This window comes from Pithys albifrons, chromosome 19 (assembly GCF_047495875.1).
Source record: "Pithys albifrons albifrons isolate INPA30051 chromosome 19, PitAlb_v1, whole genome shotgun sequence".
Lineage (NCBI taxonomy): Eukaryota > Metazoa > Chordata > Aves > Passeriformes > Thamnophilidae > Pithys > Pithys albifrons.
Genome location: NC_092476.1, coordinates 664,579 through 679,650, shown reverse-complemented (window position 1 = coordinate 679,650; position 15,072 = coordinate 664,579). Strand labels below are relative to the sequence as shown.

At 48.1% G+C, this 15,072-nt stretch overlaps 1 protein-coding gene across 2 annotated transcripts in view; it reads left to right on the top strand.

Moving 5' to 3' along the window:
- TEX2 (testis expressed 2) overlaps positions 1-15,072 on the top strand; it is a 44,235-nt gene that overhangs the window by 13,990 nt on the left and 15,173 nt on the right. For both annotated transcript variants that reach the window (XM_071573382.1, XM_071573383.1), the window contains exons 2-4: positions 4,047-5,701; positions 12,150-12,350; positions 13,876-14,212. In XM_071573382.1, coding sequence (XP_071429483.1) covers positions 4,073-5,701; positions 12,150-12,350; positions 13,876-14,212 — 2,167 coding nt within the window. In that variant the 5' untranslated portion in view covers positions 4,047-4,072. The remainder of the gene's footprint in view (positions 1-4,046; positions 5,702-12,149; positions 12,351-13,875; positions 14,213-15,072) is intronic.

Below are 15,072 nucleotides of genomic sequence, written 5' to 3'. Positions count from 1 at the left end.
TCCTGGGGCTCAGCTGGAGGAGGGTGGGGTGAGTGTTTGTCCAGGGCTGGCCAGTTCTGGAGGAGCTGGGCAGGAGCAGAGCCTGCTGGGTGCTCTGCTGGGCTCCCAGTGCACACTCCCAGTTAGTCCTGCTGGGTGCTCTGCTGGGCTCCCAGTGCACACTGCCAGTTAGTCCTGCTGGGTGCTTTGCTGGGCTCCCAGTGCACACTCCCAGTTAGTCCTGCTGGGTGCTCTGCTGGGCTCCCAGTGCACACTCCCAGTTAGTCCTGCTGGGTGCTCTGCTGGGCTCCCAGTGCACACTCCCAGTTAGTCCTGCTGGGTGCTCTGCTGGGCTCCCAGTGCACACTCCCGGTTAGTCCTGCTGGGTGCCCTCCCAGTGCACACTGCCAGTCCTGCTGGGTTCTCTGCCCTCCTGGGCACACTCCCAGTTAGCCATTCCCGGTGGAGGGGACAGCACAAGTGACTGCAGTGACACTCAGTGCCATGGCCTGACCCCCACCAGCCTCTCCCTGGGTGTCCCTGTTTGTCTCCAGGTGCATCCCTGCATGGTGGAGCCATCACCTGGATAAACCATCCTCAGGAAGGGGCTGGGCAGGAAATGTTTCCCATTCCCAGGCAGCACCTGCCCCGTTGCCTGGCTCTGTCTCCTGCTGTCCCTTCCAAAGCAGTGCCTGCAGGAGAGGGGGCTGTGCTGGGGGCTGGAGATGCAGTGCTGGGGGGCTGGAGATGCAGTGCTGGGGGATGGAGATGCAGTGCTGGGGGCATGGAGATGCAGTGCTGGGGGCTGGAGATGCAGTGCTGGGGGGCTGGAGATGCAGTGCTGGGGGGATGGAGATGCAGTGCTGGGGGGCTGGAGATGCAGTGCTGGGGGAATGGAGATGCAGTGCTGGGGGAATGGAGATGCAGTGCTGGGGGAATGGAGATGCAGTGCTGGGGGAATGGAGATGCAGTGCTGGGGGAATGGAGATGCAGTGCTGGGGGGCTGGAGATGCAGTGCTGGGGGGCTGGAGATGCAGTGCTGGGGGGCTGGAGATGCAGTGCTGGGGGGCTGGAGATGCAGTGCTGGGGGCTGGAGATGCAGTGCTGGGGGAATGGAGATGCAGTGCTGGGGGGCTGGAGATGCAGTGCCTCCAGCTCACAGTGGAAATGGCAGCTCACTGCTCCTACCCTGCCAAAGCAGCCACTCTGAGGGAAAGGGATGGTTTTCCAAGCAGCCTTCTTCCCTTCCAGGCAGAAGTTCTTGTTTTGAATTGTTTGAAGCCTGAGGATCTGAGGGTTTTATTACTCAGATCTGCCTGCCACATGAATAAAGCTGATACCTTCCATCTTCAGAATGAACAAAGCAAAGCCCTGGGCAGGCAGCTGGAGGAGGTGGGGACAGTGTGGCCTTCAGAAGAGGGAGCAGTGAAAACCTGGGTTTCTGCAAGTACTGCTGTGGTTTGGAATTGAGGCATTTGAGCCACTTCAGATGGGGAGGAAACATCAGGTCTCCAAACAGGTGGGAGAGGGGCTGAGGAGCAGGGGAAAGGGAAGCAACAAGTGAGGAAAACATAGCCAGAAATCTCTTAGAATGATTTAAGGGCTAAACATGTGTGGTTCCAGCACCTGATGAAATATCTTTGCTATCAAAACCAAACAAAAGTGAAAGAGCTGTGATGGAAAAGCTTTTCATCATCTGCTCTGAAAAACAAAGGTGAGAAAAACAACAAACAAAATGCCAAATCCTCCACAGTAAAACAAATTGTGCTCAGGAATGGATTGGAAACATGTGCTTTTATAAGACATAATTCATGGCATAGTAACATGCTTAGGGAAGGCAAATACTGGTTAATCAAGAATTTCCTTCCTCTCTGCTAACTAGTTGATCATGGTATTAATAAAGTCCTGCTTGTTCAGTAAGCACTAAAATGTCCTTTCAGTACATTTGGTGTGTGCAAGTAAAGTTCATCTGTTTCAGGTCATTAGCACTGCATAGCACAGAGTGGCAACTGGTGTTTAAACACCAGCTAATTAACTGTGCAGTGCAAACACAGGGTGCTAAAGAGCTCTCCAAACCCAGGGAGTTCTGGCTGACACAAAATACCGGGCTGGAAATGCTGGTGGGATGGGGAGGTGAATATTTTTGTCCTGTTTTGTGGGATTATTGATACATGGTTAGTGCCAAATGGCAGGAGAGGAAGGGCCAAGCTGATGCCAACAGCCTCCTGTGCAAGGGGAGCTTTGGGGGGATGTTGTTTGGTTTTTCCTTCCTTAGTGTGTGGTGTTGCAATGGCTCAGTGAATGACGTGGAAGGTGAGAAGGTTTTGTTGTATTTGCAGATTTTGGTTTATTAGTTTTGCAATTTCACAACTGGCACAAAATATTAGAGATGTGTGATAGCACCAGGGAAATGGAGGTGAGGTTGGGTACATACCATGTCCAGTAGTCTTTTCATTCCCCAAAATACATTTTGGGTGCATTTGTGTGAGAAATGGGGTGATTTGCAGTTTGAACTACGTGAAATGGAGCTGGGTTTGTGGGCACTGTGGGGGCTGGTGGTTCCCAGGGGTGCTCATCCAGCAGAGACATGAAGGACCAAAGCTCTTACCAACCTCAGCACTCACCACGTTATCCATGGAAATGATAAATGTACAGCCTGGTTGGGAAGCACAAACTCTCAAAGGAGCAAGGGATAAACCAGTTCAGGAGCCATAAAATGGGCAGCGACAGCGAGTAGGAAGTTGTGGGCAGATATTCCCTCCTGTTCCAACATTACTGGATAAGCTGTGGGTTTTCATCTGCTGCTTTAAAATGCTGATTTTACTGACAGGTTAAGAAACATTTCCATGAGCAGCTCTGTTGGAAGTGTCAGGGGCTGCAGCCTTTGGTGGGTGATGATGCTGAACAGGTGGCACTGCCAGGCTGGGTAGTACAATGTGATGCCACAACTGTTTGTGGAGTGCCCATTTCTTCACCACCACATAATCCTCCTCCTGAGCTGCTCCTTAAACGTCAGCAAAGGCCTCTCATTAATTCAGCCTGACAGTTTGATTACAGCATTTTAACAGCTTCTGAAAAATAATTCAGTTACTGGAGTGGGAAACTGGCTGTCTTGGCAGGGGAGATAAAGTGCTGCCTCACAGCCAGAGGGGCAGAGCTAATCCTGGAATTCCTGAGCCACCTCTCTGCATGCTCACCAGTGCCTGGGTGGGTTTAAATGCATGACAGTTCCTCTGCACGTAAATATATGCAAAGTCCACTCTCTTGGTCAGTAAAATGCTTGAAATAACCTGCTTCCCACATAGGAAGACACTCCTGTGTTTCTGACCTCGCTTTGAGTTTCAAGTCTGCTTTATTTAAAATAAATAGGAAATATTAATTCTTGTGTGTAGAAGGAACTGAGAATCAGGAGGGAAGAATTTCAGTGTGTTGGGGTGGTGGGATGGGGCTTCTGGAACTCAGAGGTGCATTTGGTGGGGGAAATACAGAAGTGGTGCTTCAGGGATGAGCTGTAATTCCAGAACACTTGGAGGTGATTTGGGCACGTGTTAATGTTGGCACTTTGTGCTGTGTAGAAAGACACAGCAAACAGTAGCCTAGATCTATAATGTTGAGCATGAGTGTTTTCTGCTTGGTGGTTTTTCTGCCTAAAATTGAGTCATTCTTCCTTCAAGATCACTGTAAAAGAGTCTCATAATGCTCTCAGGGCTTATCCATGATGGCCAATTGTCCTAAGCATGTTTTTCTCCTTGTTTTTCTTTGAATCTGCTCTTGCATTTGATGGTAATAAGAATGAGGTAGTTAAGCAGATGCCGAGGATGTATCAACTGAAATACAGATATGTTTTATGCAATGAAATAAATCTACATTAATTTCTTTAGTATCAGTCCATAATTTGAGTAGACATCTGTAAATCCTGTGAGATGGAGAGTGCTTGGAGTGTTTCAGTTTTCAGCTGACTGACCTGGTGTGTATAACCCCTCTCTTGTGTTTGGCTCAGTGCTTGAGAACAAGGTATTTGAAGGGTGCAAGAATGCATTTAACGCAGTGCTGCGTTTCCTCCCCAGACTCTGCCACCTCTCTGGGCCCTGCAATGACAAGTCGGAACAGTCGCCATGCAGAGCAAAGCGGTGACATGTCCTCAAAGCAGTCGGCACCCAAAGTGCAGGTCCAGCGATCCGTGTCCCGAGAAACCATCACTATTCATTTCTCTGCATTTGGGAAGGAGGAAGAAGAGGAGGAAGAGGAGTTTAAGGATTTCCTCGATGAGGAACTAGATGACCAAAGCATTGTAACAGCACTTGAAGCCAAGGAAGACCTCTGCTTTGAGCATACTGGCCATGACTTCTCTGGTCCAGCTACCTCGCTTAACGTGGCCGGCTCTGCGTCCCTGCTGTCCTCCTCAGCTGCAGCCGTGCCAGCTGCAGAGACTGTGACGCTCCTGGACTCTCCTCCTGCATCCCAGGTGTTCAGTGCAGTGCCACCAGTCCTGTCTCCATCGTCACACTCGTGTCACACCGTCGACGTATCAGGTGCATCTGTGGCCTATCAGGTGGGATCTGTGGAACAGAAATCCAGCCTGTCGTCCTCCCCATCCTCATCCCCTTCCAGATCCACTGGGGCATCCACAGTCTCCAGTTCAAAGCCTTTTAAGGGGTTGGTCAAGTCCCTCTCAACAGATGTGGAACCAAAAGAACCCACCCCCCCACTGCGACACAGACAGCTGATGAAAACCTTGGTGAAATCTCTGTCCACAGACACTTCCAAGCAGGAGTCTGAGCCTGTGTCTTACAGGCCACCTGACTCGAAGCTGAACTTGCACCTGTTCAAACAGTTCACTCAGCCTCGAGCTACAGGTGGTGACTCCAAAACTGCCCCCTCCTCCCCATTAACATCTCCCTCGGACACTCGCTCCTTTTTTAAAGTACCTGAAATGGAGGCGAAAATTGAAGACACTAAAAGACGCCTTTCAGAGGTCATGTATGAGCCTCTTCAGCTGCTCAGTAAAATAATGGGTGATGAAAGTAGTAGCCACAGGCCCAAAGCCTTATCTTCAAGTGCTTCAGAACTCTCAAACCTTTCCAGTTTGAATGGCCATTTGGAAAGCAATAACAACTACAGCATTAAGGAGGAGGAGTGTGACTGGGAAGGGGACACCTCTGGGGGTGAGGCTGTGAGCAGGGGTGAGCACTGGAAGGCTGCTGAGGAACGTGCAAGAGAGACAGAGACCCAGAGCTCTCAGCCTTCAAGCACAAAGGATGTGAGTTCAAAACCTTCCCTCGTACTTGAAAAATGTTCCTTGTCTGCACTGGTGAGCAGGGAGGATGAGGAGTTCTGTGAACTGTATTCTGAAGACTTTCTGTTGCTGGAGGATGAAAGCAGAGCTGATAAACCTGCTGAGACTGGGGGGGATCCCGAGGTGACTGAGGAGACTGTTACGATGCTCAGTAGTGAGGATGAAAATAACCTGGATGTGCAACAGCCTAAACCACCACTGAAAACTTTGTATGTCTTAACACTGTTAGTCTATGCTTACCTTATTGTCCCTCTCCCTGGCTACTTGAGTGGACTCTTCCTCGGGGTGGCCCTTGGGTTTATGGCAGCTGTGTGTGTGATCTGGCTCGTTACTCCACGTACTCAGGAGTATCTCAAACTCCATAAAAGAAGGAAGAAGCGATGGAACAACGGAGCTCTGGACATCAAAGAACCTGAAATACTGAAGGTGAGGTCCTGGCATGGTGTGGGTGTTTGTGTGCAGTGTTTTGGGTAGAGGGATTTGCTCTGAAGGTGTAAATGAGCTGAATTGTCCCCATCTGTAAATGCAGTTTTGTTTTAGAGTCAGGTGGCTTTGACAGGGGCACAGATCATTTAGTACCCAGGAATACTAATTCGGTGTCTTTAAGGATTAGCAGAAAATGGAATTTCTTCAAGAGTGAAAGGGCAAATGGTTTTGCTGCTGGATTTGAAATGATCCATCTGAATTACTGGGAGCAAGTAGTGTAAAAGAACATCTGTGCTTGAGGCTGAATTCTGGGAGATGGTTTTGTTCCTGGGGTATTTCACTGGCAGTGTTTGTCCTGGGCTAGTACTGGCAGTGATTTGTCTGTTCAGTCTAAGCAGGGCCAAATGCATTGTGTTCAAGTGCAGCATAGAGGGTTGGAGAGCATGTGGATTCTCCTCAAACAGGAGCTAATTAGCAGGGGAGGAGGAGTTACAGTACAGCAAAACATGGGCCTGAGAGCTGGGTTTTAAGGGAAGCTCTTAGAAAATTTACCCTCCCTCCTATTTGCCCTTCCCCATCTCCACTTCTTGTTCAGATAATCAGGTTACTGTCACTCCCTGTGTGTGACTGTCTGTCCCCTTGTGATGCCACATCAATTCCTTCAGTGGTCTTGTGCTGCTTGTCCCTGTCCTGCCTCTCCTAATCTCCATCTGGGATGGATTCAAACAGTATTTTCCCCACTGCAGAATTCTGAGCAGTGAAGCATCTGCTGGTTTCTCATGTGCTCCAGAAGCATTTCAGAATGATGACAGTGAAATAATGAGACTTGGTATCACTTGCTTATCAGAGTATTTCTGAGTGTTTGCTCATATTTGTGTGAATATGACATTGAGCCTTCTGAAGGTGCATCTCCAGTTGTGTAACAGCACAAAGGTTGCATGAATTCGAGTTCAGACAGTGCTGGTGTGTGCTGTAGAGTCCACAGTGTATTGGTAGCTCATCTCAGGTATCTTTAGGTAACTGAAAAGAGAAATTAAATATAAACTCCAGCTTTAGCTGGGTAGAGGCAGCAGTTGCATGGCCAGCCCTTATGCTCCCTTGGTGTTCCTGGAGTGCTGAGTTGTGTTTCTTTGCTCTGTGGGTGCAGCCTGGCCCTGTGTCTGCCCAGCTGAGGGACCTGCTGCCCACAGGGACAGCCCCTCGCTCTGCCCTGGGGCTTTGGGTGCTGAGCCCCTGGCTGTGAATTCACCTGGAAGCTGCTGCACATCCCGATGTTCCCTCCTGGCTGCAGTTCAGCTGTCCCGGAGCTGTTAAACTGTATTTGAATGTTTTTATCCAGGAGATACATTCTATGAAAGTGGCTGCAGGCAGGAACTGGTGAACAGTGTGGAGAAGTCTCTGTGAATGCAGATTCATGGTTTTTATGACCTGATGAGTATTTCTTGTGCTCATTAACACACCAAGCCATTGTCTTTAATATGTAAATGTTGCTGCATTTTAAAAACCAGCTCAGTGCCCATATTGCAGTGGAACATAATGTGAAATGATTTAGCAGATTGCAGGTTATTTTTCCCACTTCTTGCAAGTATTTTCTGTTTGCATCTGCCCAAATGAGTACTGGACAGTTTAGATCCTCTGAAAAAAGGAGGGAGAGAGTCAACTGTAGCAAAACTCAGGTGAGTGTATGAAAATGAAACTTGATGCTCTTGCTTAAAGATGTTTTCTTGAAAACTGGTTGGTCTGGAGTCCTGGCCTGGACTGCCCAGCCATGATGACAAATGCTCTGAGTGGGATCCCTTCGTGGGGCTCAAGGAGTTGGGATTCTGCCAAGCTGCTGTCAAGCTGTTTTTGTCCAAGTATCTGTGCATTCCCCTCCATGTAAATAATTTGAGCAGTTTGCATTTCCCAAGTCCCAAAATCCGGTGGAAAATTTCCCTCTGCAATTGCTGACTTACTTCAACGTTGTTATTGTCTCCCCCAGGATTGTTCCTCGGGAATGGGAGAAAATAAGTGGCTGTTGTGTTGTTTGGTTTGTGTTTCTGCAGAGTTCTGGCCCTGCTTCCTTCAAATGTCTTTGGGTTTGAACATCCCCCCACCAGAAAATGCATCTTCCCTGCATGTTTTCTTACTCCCTTAATCTCCAGTTCTCTGGCTCCCTTTTCCTTTTTTCTTTTTTTTCTTCTCTACCCACGTGTTTTTTTCTCCCTTAATCCATTATTCTTCCCTAACTCCCTTCTTGGCCTTTCAGGAGTGCATTCCCCTGTGTTGTGCTGGCTGATAGCAAAGGTTTTAAGTAACAGCTAAAAGGGAAAAGATAGATTGACCCTTTCCATTAGAAAGAACTTTCAGGAGAGCACAGTGGCTGCTGGAGAGATGGAGCTTTGGCAGCCAACACAGAGAGGAGGGTTTATCAGCCATTCCTGAGTGCCATCCAGGGGGTTTCTGTTTGACAGTGGCCTCTGACACATGAATATGGTTTCCAGTAAAGGTGGTGGTTCCTTCTCCCACCTCCCCCTTCTTTGTCTCTTCAGACTCCCTGCCAATAAAGCTCAAAAAGTGCAATATATTTTTCTCATTTATCAAGCCAAATGCTGTTGCAGTGCTGTAAAACAGAGGTGGTGAGAGGGATAACAATAGAATGAGTGTGAATTCATGACAATAATGGATATTAATGTTCAAAAAGAACTGAGAAACTTCGGGGAGAGTTTTAATTCAGATTTGGAGTTTTGCTGATTCTTTTATTTATGTATTTGAAAATGCCATAAGTAATGATTTGAATTTAGAGCTGGCCTGTGCCCCCAGCCCTCTGGGCCCTTCCTGAGGGTCTTCTGCAGCTCCTGAGCAGCAAGTGGAGCCCTCGGGGTCAGTGTGAGGGCCCAGCAGCTGCAGAGCAGCACAACTGTGGGCATTGTCCTCCCTGAATTACAGAATTTCTTATTTCAACAACTTCACTGGCACAAAACAGACCCATCATACAGTCCCTCCTCCCCTGCACAAGGAAACCCATTGTTATTTCAGTTATTTGGGGAAATCTCTCTGTTGTTAGTACGTTATGGCAACATAACTTCTCAGTTTGGGTGTGTTGCAAAAGGCTTTCCGTGGGCTGCCAGTCTCTGGTTCCAGTTTGGTTTTGCAATAAGGGGGTGAGGTGTTTCTGCTGAAGCTGTTCTTGAAATGCAGGAACTTTGGAACGACTTTTGGGGTTTTTTGGGTGGCCTCCTCAGTGGTTTCTAAGCTCAGAGAAACAACTTGTGAGACTGAAGGTCACTGCAGTGAGAAGGCAGGAGGTGCCATTACCCCCTTTAACAGTGCCAGGTAAAATTCCTGCAGCTGCCACACATTTCCAGACTCAGTAATAGAGTGAGGAATCTCCACTTGGTGAAATAGTAACATTTCACTCTCAGCCATGCAGCGTTTCTCTGTAACAAAATAACTTCAAAGCTGAGTGCAAAAGAGAAACTTCCCCAGAAGTTTCCTTAGAAATTTGTAAACTAAAATTTTACCTACAAGGAGGGTTTGTAGTTATGCAGTTTCTCTTTCATCCTGAGTGCTGTGTGAAAATAAAACCTCAGATATTTGAATCCAAACCTCTGCTGGGTTTTGGGCTGTGGAGCAGCCAGTCACCTCCTTGCACAGAAACCACTGTTTGGTTGCTGGTTTAGGCAGGAAATGTATTTTTCTTCTGCTGGCTGTAGGTTCTGAACACTTGGTGCTTTTGAGAGCCAGAGATGGTTGTTACAAGTCTTGGTGAGGTTCCTCAGGGGGTGTTACCGTGGTGGGTGTGCTGGGAGGAGGGTCTGCACTTCCCTGGGTGGTTGTGGGCAGGGCAGGCTGTGAGAGCTGAGTCTGATCCACTTGTTTGGAGTGGAAGCCTGGGCACATGGGAGGGATCAGAAAAGCAGGAGGGGCTTTTCCTCCTTCCTGTGGCACATGGCAGTGGAGAGAAGGATGTGTTGGGAAACTCCAGCCAGTCCCACGTCAAGCAGGACATTAAAGGAGCATCAGGTGTGCTCTGACCTTCCCTGTTGGGTGCCACACACACCCCAAAGTGTCCAGCCCACCCACTGTACAACATCCCAGCTTGTTAGAGTGAGGAAAAGGGCTGGTGGCTGAGCTTCCTGCACAGCTCCACTTCCCAAGGAGCCCTCTCTCCCTGTGCCAGCTGGTGCTGAGTTTGGCTGAGCTGCTTTGCAGGAGGAGCCAATGAACCTCTGAGGCAGCAAATTCCCATCTGTATGTTTGCCCATCTGCAGAGGCTTCAGTGTCTGGGCTAGAAATAGCTTGGAGTTCTGCTCTGGGGGCAGGTGGGAGCTGCTCCAGAGATCTGTGTTCCATGTGGATCCTCCAGCAATGGCTCGTGCTGCCTTTGGCAGCTCACGTGATGTCCTTGTGCTTCAGCAAGTCCAGCTGGAGTTCCTGGCTGGAAATTCATTGCTGTCTGCTCCAGGATGTCTTGGCTTGGTGATTTCGAGGAAGGAGACGGGATGTGCTCAAAAATACATCCCCCCTGCTGTGCAGAGCTTGGTGGCTTGTGGGAAACTCCTCCCTGTGCTGGTTCCTGTGTGGTGGTTGCATGGAACCCAATGTAAGAAAAAAACCAAACATGAAGCTGCTTCAGGGAGTGTGTCCTTATTTCTGTTAATAAAAGAGGTAATCTGCTGTGCAGCTGAGCAGAGATGAATGACTTCATCTCTCCTGAACATAAAAGAAATGCTAATTTATCTGGGTTTTGCAGGGTTTGTAGTGGAAATGGAGCCAGATGTTGGAGTAAGCAAACCAGATCTCACTGTTACTATGGCACCTAAGAAAGTGTGTGCTGTCTCCTGTCAGGAATTACATGGCACTGAAGAAAATGAGCATTAAAATAAATTTTACATTTCTCTCTGTGTGTGGAAACTTCTTTAATAAGTTGAAATGTGGCAGTAATTTCTGGGTTGTTTTGCATAAGCTGATTTTTTTGAGGAATCCTGGGGTGCTCCTTCAGCTCTCCCCAGCCTGTCCCACTGTGCTCACCCAGGTGTTGGTAAAGCTGCTTTTACCTTCTGCTCTCCTCCACTTCCTGTTGGATATTGAGTGTCCTGAATTTAAGGTTCTGATGTGCAATTATCAAAGTATGTTGTGTGGCAGGTTAAGAGGAGGGAAACTTCTTTGCCTTGAGTGGGTATTGTGGCTTATTCTGCCCCATTTATCATCTTGCATTTTGTGTGATCAGATGGTAGAGACAGGAGGAACCTCATGGTCAGAGTCAGCACTTACAGGCTTGTTACAGCAGGGCTGGCTGGTTTGGTTGCTGTTAATTGCATTTAATCCACGTGTGTGACTCCTGTGTTGTAGCTGGGCAGTTCCACAATGTGTTAGACCCTGAGATCAGCTCAGCTGGTTCAAACTTGGCTGTAGCAATGCCAAGGTCATGGGTTCAATCCCCTCTGTGGGCCATTGACTTGAGAGTTGGACTCGCTGATCCTCGTGGGTCCCTTCCAGCTCAGAATAGTCTGTGATTCTCTGTGTTAAACGATCCCAAACGGTGATGGTGCATGAAAGCAAACTCCATTGTGGGCTTGCACTGAGTCCCTAATTGGGGGTGATTAACATGTCAGTGCTGTCTGTAAGCAGCCAGACTGTTTGCTCCGCCTTGCCTGCTGCTGATTCAGTCTGTGCTTGCTGGGAACAGCTGGGCCTTGTGGCTCTCCCTGCATCCTGCACATCCCAGCGTGGCTGGTGGGGAGGAGATGGGAGCACCTGTGCTACATACACAGAACTCTCGTGTGCTTGAGACACCTCCCTCATCTCCTGCTCTGTCATAGAATCATGGAATGGATTGGGTTGGAAAAGACCTCTGAGATCAGCAAGTCCAACCCTTGATCCAACCCCACTGTGATCACCAGCCCAGGGCACTCTGTGCCCTGGGCTGGTGATCACAGTAGGGTTGGATCAAGACATGGTTGGATCAAGACATGGTGGATTCTCACTCAGTGCCACATCCACAGAATCACAGAATGGATTGGGTTGGAAAAGACCTCTGAGATCATCAAGTCCAACCCTTGGTCCAACTCCAGTCCCTTTACCAGATCATGGCACTCAGTGCCACGGCCAAGCTCAGTTGAAAAACCTCCAGGGATGGGGAATCCACCCCCTCTCTGGGCAGCCCATTCCAAAGCCTGAGCACTCTCTCTGTGAAGAATTTTTTTCTGCTCTCCAACTTCAGTTTCCCCTGGCAGAGCTTGAGCCCATCGTGCCCCCTTGTCCTATTGCTGAGTGCCTGGGAGAAGAGACCAACCCCACCTGGCCAGAACTTCCCTTCAGGTCGTTTGGTGCTGCCTCATTTAGGGCATTTACTGCTTGTGCAGTAAGTGAAATAACTCCAGCAAAAGCGTGGATAATAATTTAAAACTTTTATGTATGTGCTGTACTTGCTTTTCCAACAGCTTACAAGTGTTTTCCTCTCTAGGGGTGGATGAATGAAATTTATAATTATGACCCAGAGACATACCATGCCACGCTGACTCACTCTGTGTATGTGCGACTCGAAGGCAGCACCTTAAGGCTCTCCAAACCCAACAAAAACATCTCCAGAAGGGCCCTGTACAATGAGCCAAAGCCTGATGTCACCTATGTCAGCCAGAAGATTTATGAACTGACAGAGAGCAAGGTGAGTGTCTCTGATTTTAACAAAGGAAACACTTTGCAACTTCTTGTTAAGTTGGAATTCTTTTCACTCCTCTGTTTTCATGTTCTGCCATTATGTAAACAAAACTGTTGTCGTGACTAACTTGCCAAAGTGTTGTGCTGGGGGGAGGATTGAGAGGGTTTGGAAAAAGCCCATACTTACACCGTAAGGGAAAGGCTTGATTTTCCTCTGTCAGCTCAGAGCAGAACTCATGGGAGCTCAGGCTCCTTCCCCACACGTGGGACTGTTCTGAGGGTGACACCAAAATGCATCATCTCTGGGGGTTGTGTCTATCCCCAGCATTTGTTGTTCACTCAGAGAGGGAATGTGAAAGAGGAGAGCAGGAGGTGGCTGGAAGGACGTGGCCTGCTGTAGGTACCCCCTGTCCAGGGAAGGAGCTGGGCAGTTTTGCAGCTGGGACATCAACAGTAATGCTGGGACACTTTTCCTACACGTCGTTTGCCTCCCTGGAATCTGTGAAGAGTTACCACGTGAAGCTGATTCCATTGGCATTGTATTAAGTAACACATCAATAGCTCATTATTAACCACATGGATTTGTTTAATGTGCTGCCTCAGTCCAGGGCCTGGGCAGGACAGATGTGGGAGGGAGCCACAACAGCTGGCTGTGGAACAGAGGGACAGAGGCACTGTGGTGACACTGGAAAACCTCCTCCAACTCCCTGAATCCGTGTGGGAGAGTCAGCTCTGCCTGCCATTAAAGGGGGGCAGTGAAAGGGATACAATAACACTCAGATTCCTGCCTGTTGCAGATTTGTGTTCCCATCATGAAGACAAGCAGAGTCACCACGTTCTGTGAGAGCACTTGCCTGACAGTTGTTCCCTGTGGTATCTTAGAAAGATTTCCAGTCCTTCCCCCCACCCTGCCCCAGTTGGCCACAGAAGTGCCAAGTGCTCTGACTGCAATAAAAAATAATGCCAGTTCTTCAGGGTATTTACCCACAGTTTTTGGAGCACACTGGTAACTTCAGCACATGAATAAGGAATTTTTAACTCTTACCCCCATTGTCATCGCTTGGATTGTGTTAATTCTATATAAAGAGACTGAATTTAGAGTATAATTATCTGCAAATCACTTTTATGGCTTCTCTGTTATGTGCTTGATGTGATTGTCACCAACTTCAAACACTCAATTTCATGCCATGGGCCTGAAAAGTTGAGTTTAAAGCTCTCATTATCCACCTCATGGTCACAAGGTTCTTGGGTTTTCTATTCTTTCTGTGCATCTATGAGAATAAGATCTAAATGAAAACAGGGTTTCTGATCCACATGATGGTATTACCTGCTCAAATTGTTGGAATTCTGAGGCTGTGGCTCACCCAGGACCTGGGGGTAGCCTTGGCTTGGACATCACCAGCAGTGCTGGGTCAGGCAAACCCAGCAGGTCCAGTGTGGGATCTGTGTCTCTGGAAGTCCTGGGTGAGCTTAGAAACACAGGGACACAACTGGACAATAAAGTTCATTTAACCTCTGAATTTCTCCTTCAGATTTCCCTGGTTCCCAAGAGCCTGGCACGGAAACGCATCTGGAACAAGAAGTACCCAATTTGCATTGAACTGGCCAAACAGGAGGATTTCATGGCAAAGGCCCAGGCTGAGAAGGAGAACCCAGAGGAAAAGCCATCTGCTGAGAAGGTGGACTCCAGCAGTGAGGAAGCCAGGAAGGCTCAGGATGGGGCCAAGTGCAGTGGCCAGAAGGATCAAGTGCTGTACCTCTTTGGCAGGACAGGCAGGGAGAAGGAGGAGTGGTTCCAGAGGTTCCTGCTCGCCTCCAGGCTCAAGGCTGAGGCCAAGAAGCCTCCCAGTCTGTGTGGGAGCAAGTCAGGTACTCCCTTTTGTGTTCTAGGACAGGTTGTCTATGGAATTAACAGCCCAGAGGTGGGTTTTGGTGGAGCCACAGTGAGTTCACAGGCAGGGAATCCCAGAGACACTGCTCTGCTCCTTATCCCCTTCCCACCTGCCCTTTCCTCTCCTGGCTCTGCACTTGGCTCTGTGCCTGCAACTATTGGAGCTATTTTTGGACTATCTTGTGTGAGTGCACTGGTTTCCAGTGACTGTAATAACTCCTGTAATATTTGGAAGGATGAATTGTTCAAACTGCTCTTTTCTATCAACATTTGCAGCATTAGACTCAGTTCTCTCATTACCCATTTCTCCTCCTCTGTCCTCCCTTCCACTCTGGTCTCCTGTAAATGATAAGGAACTTTCTCATGGGGTAGTGCCACAAGAAAACACATTTTTCTGCTTAAACAAAAAGCCCTGCACTCATATATCTGTCTATCTGAACACATGTCTGAACCACCAAACATGTTAGTCTATAGTATTGATCAAAAGTTTGAAATATTAATTGAAAACCATCCTCTGATGTGATTTTAAACCTGAATGATTCATGTTTTTCTGTCTTTATTCTCATAAGCTTTTTAAAAGTCAGTTCACAGCATTATTTCTGGCACATAACTTCTTGAAATGCAAATGCAAAATTAATGGCTAATTAAAATTCTAATAGTTACATGGTTTTGACAGTACTTTTAGTTGTAACAGCCTAATCTATAATTAGATTAGGGAAAAAAAGTTTAGTCATAGGTACACTTTAGTCACCTGACTTTTATTTTAGGCTTTGCCCAGCAGGGCTGTTGGGAATTCTGCCACGTGCTGTACATATGTGAGTGTCCATATTTAACTATG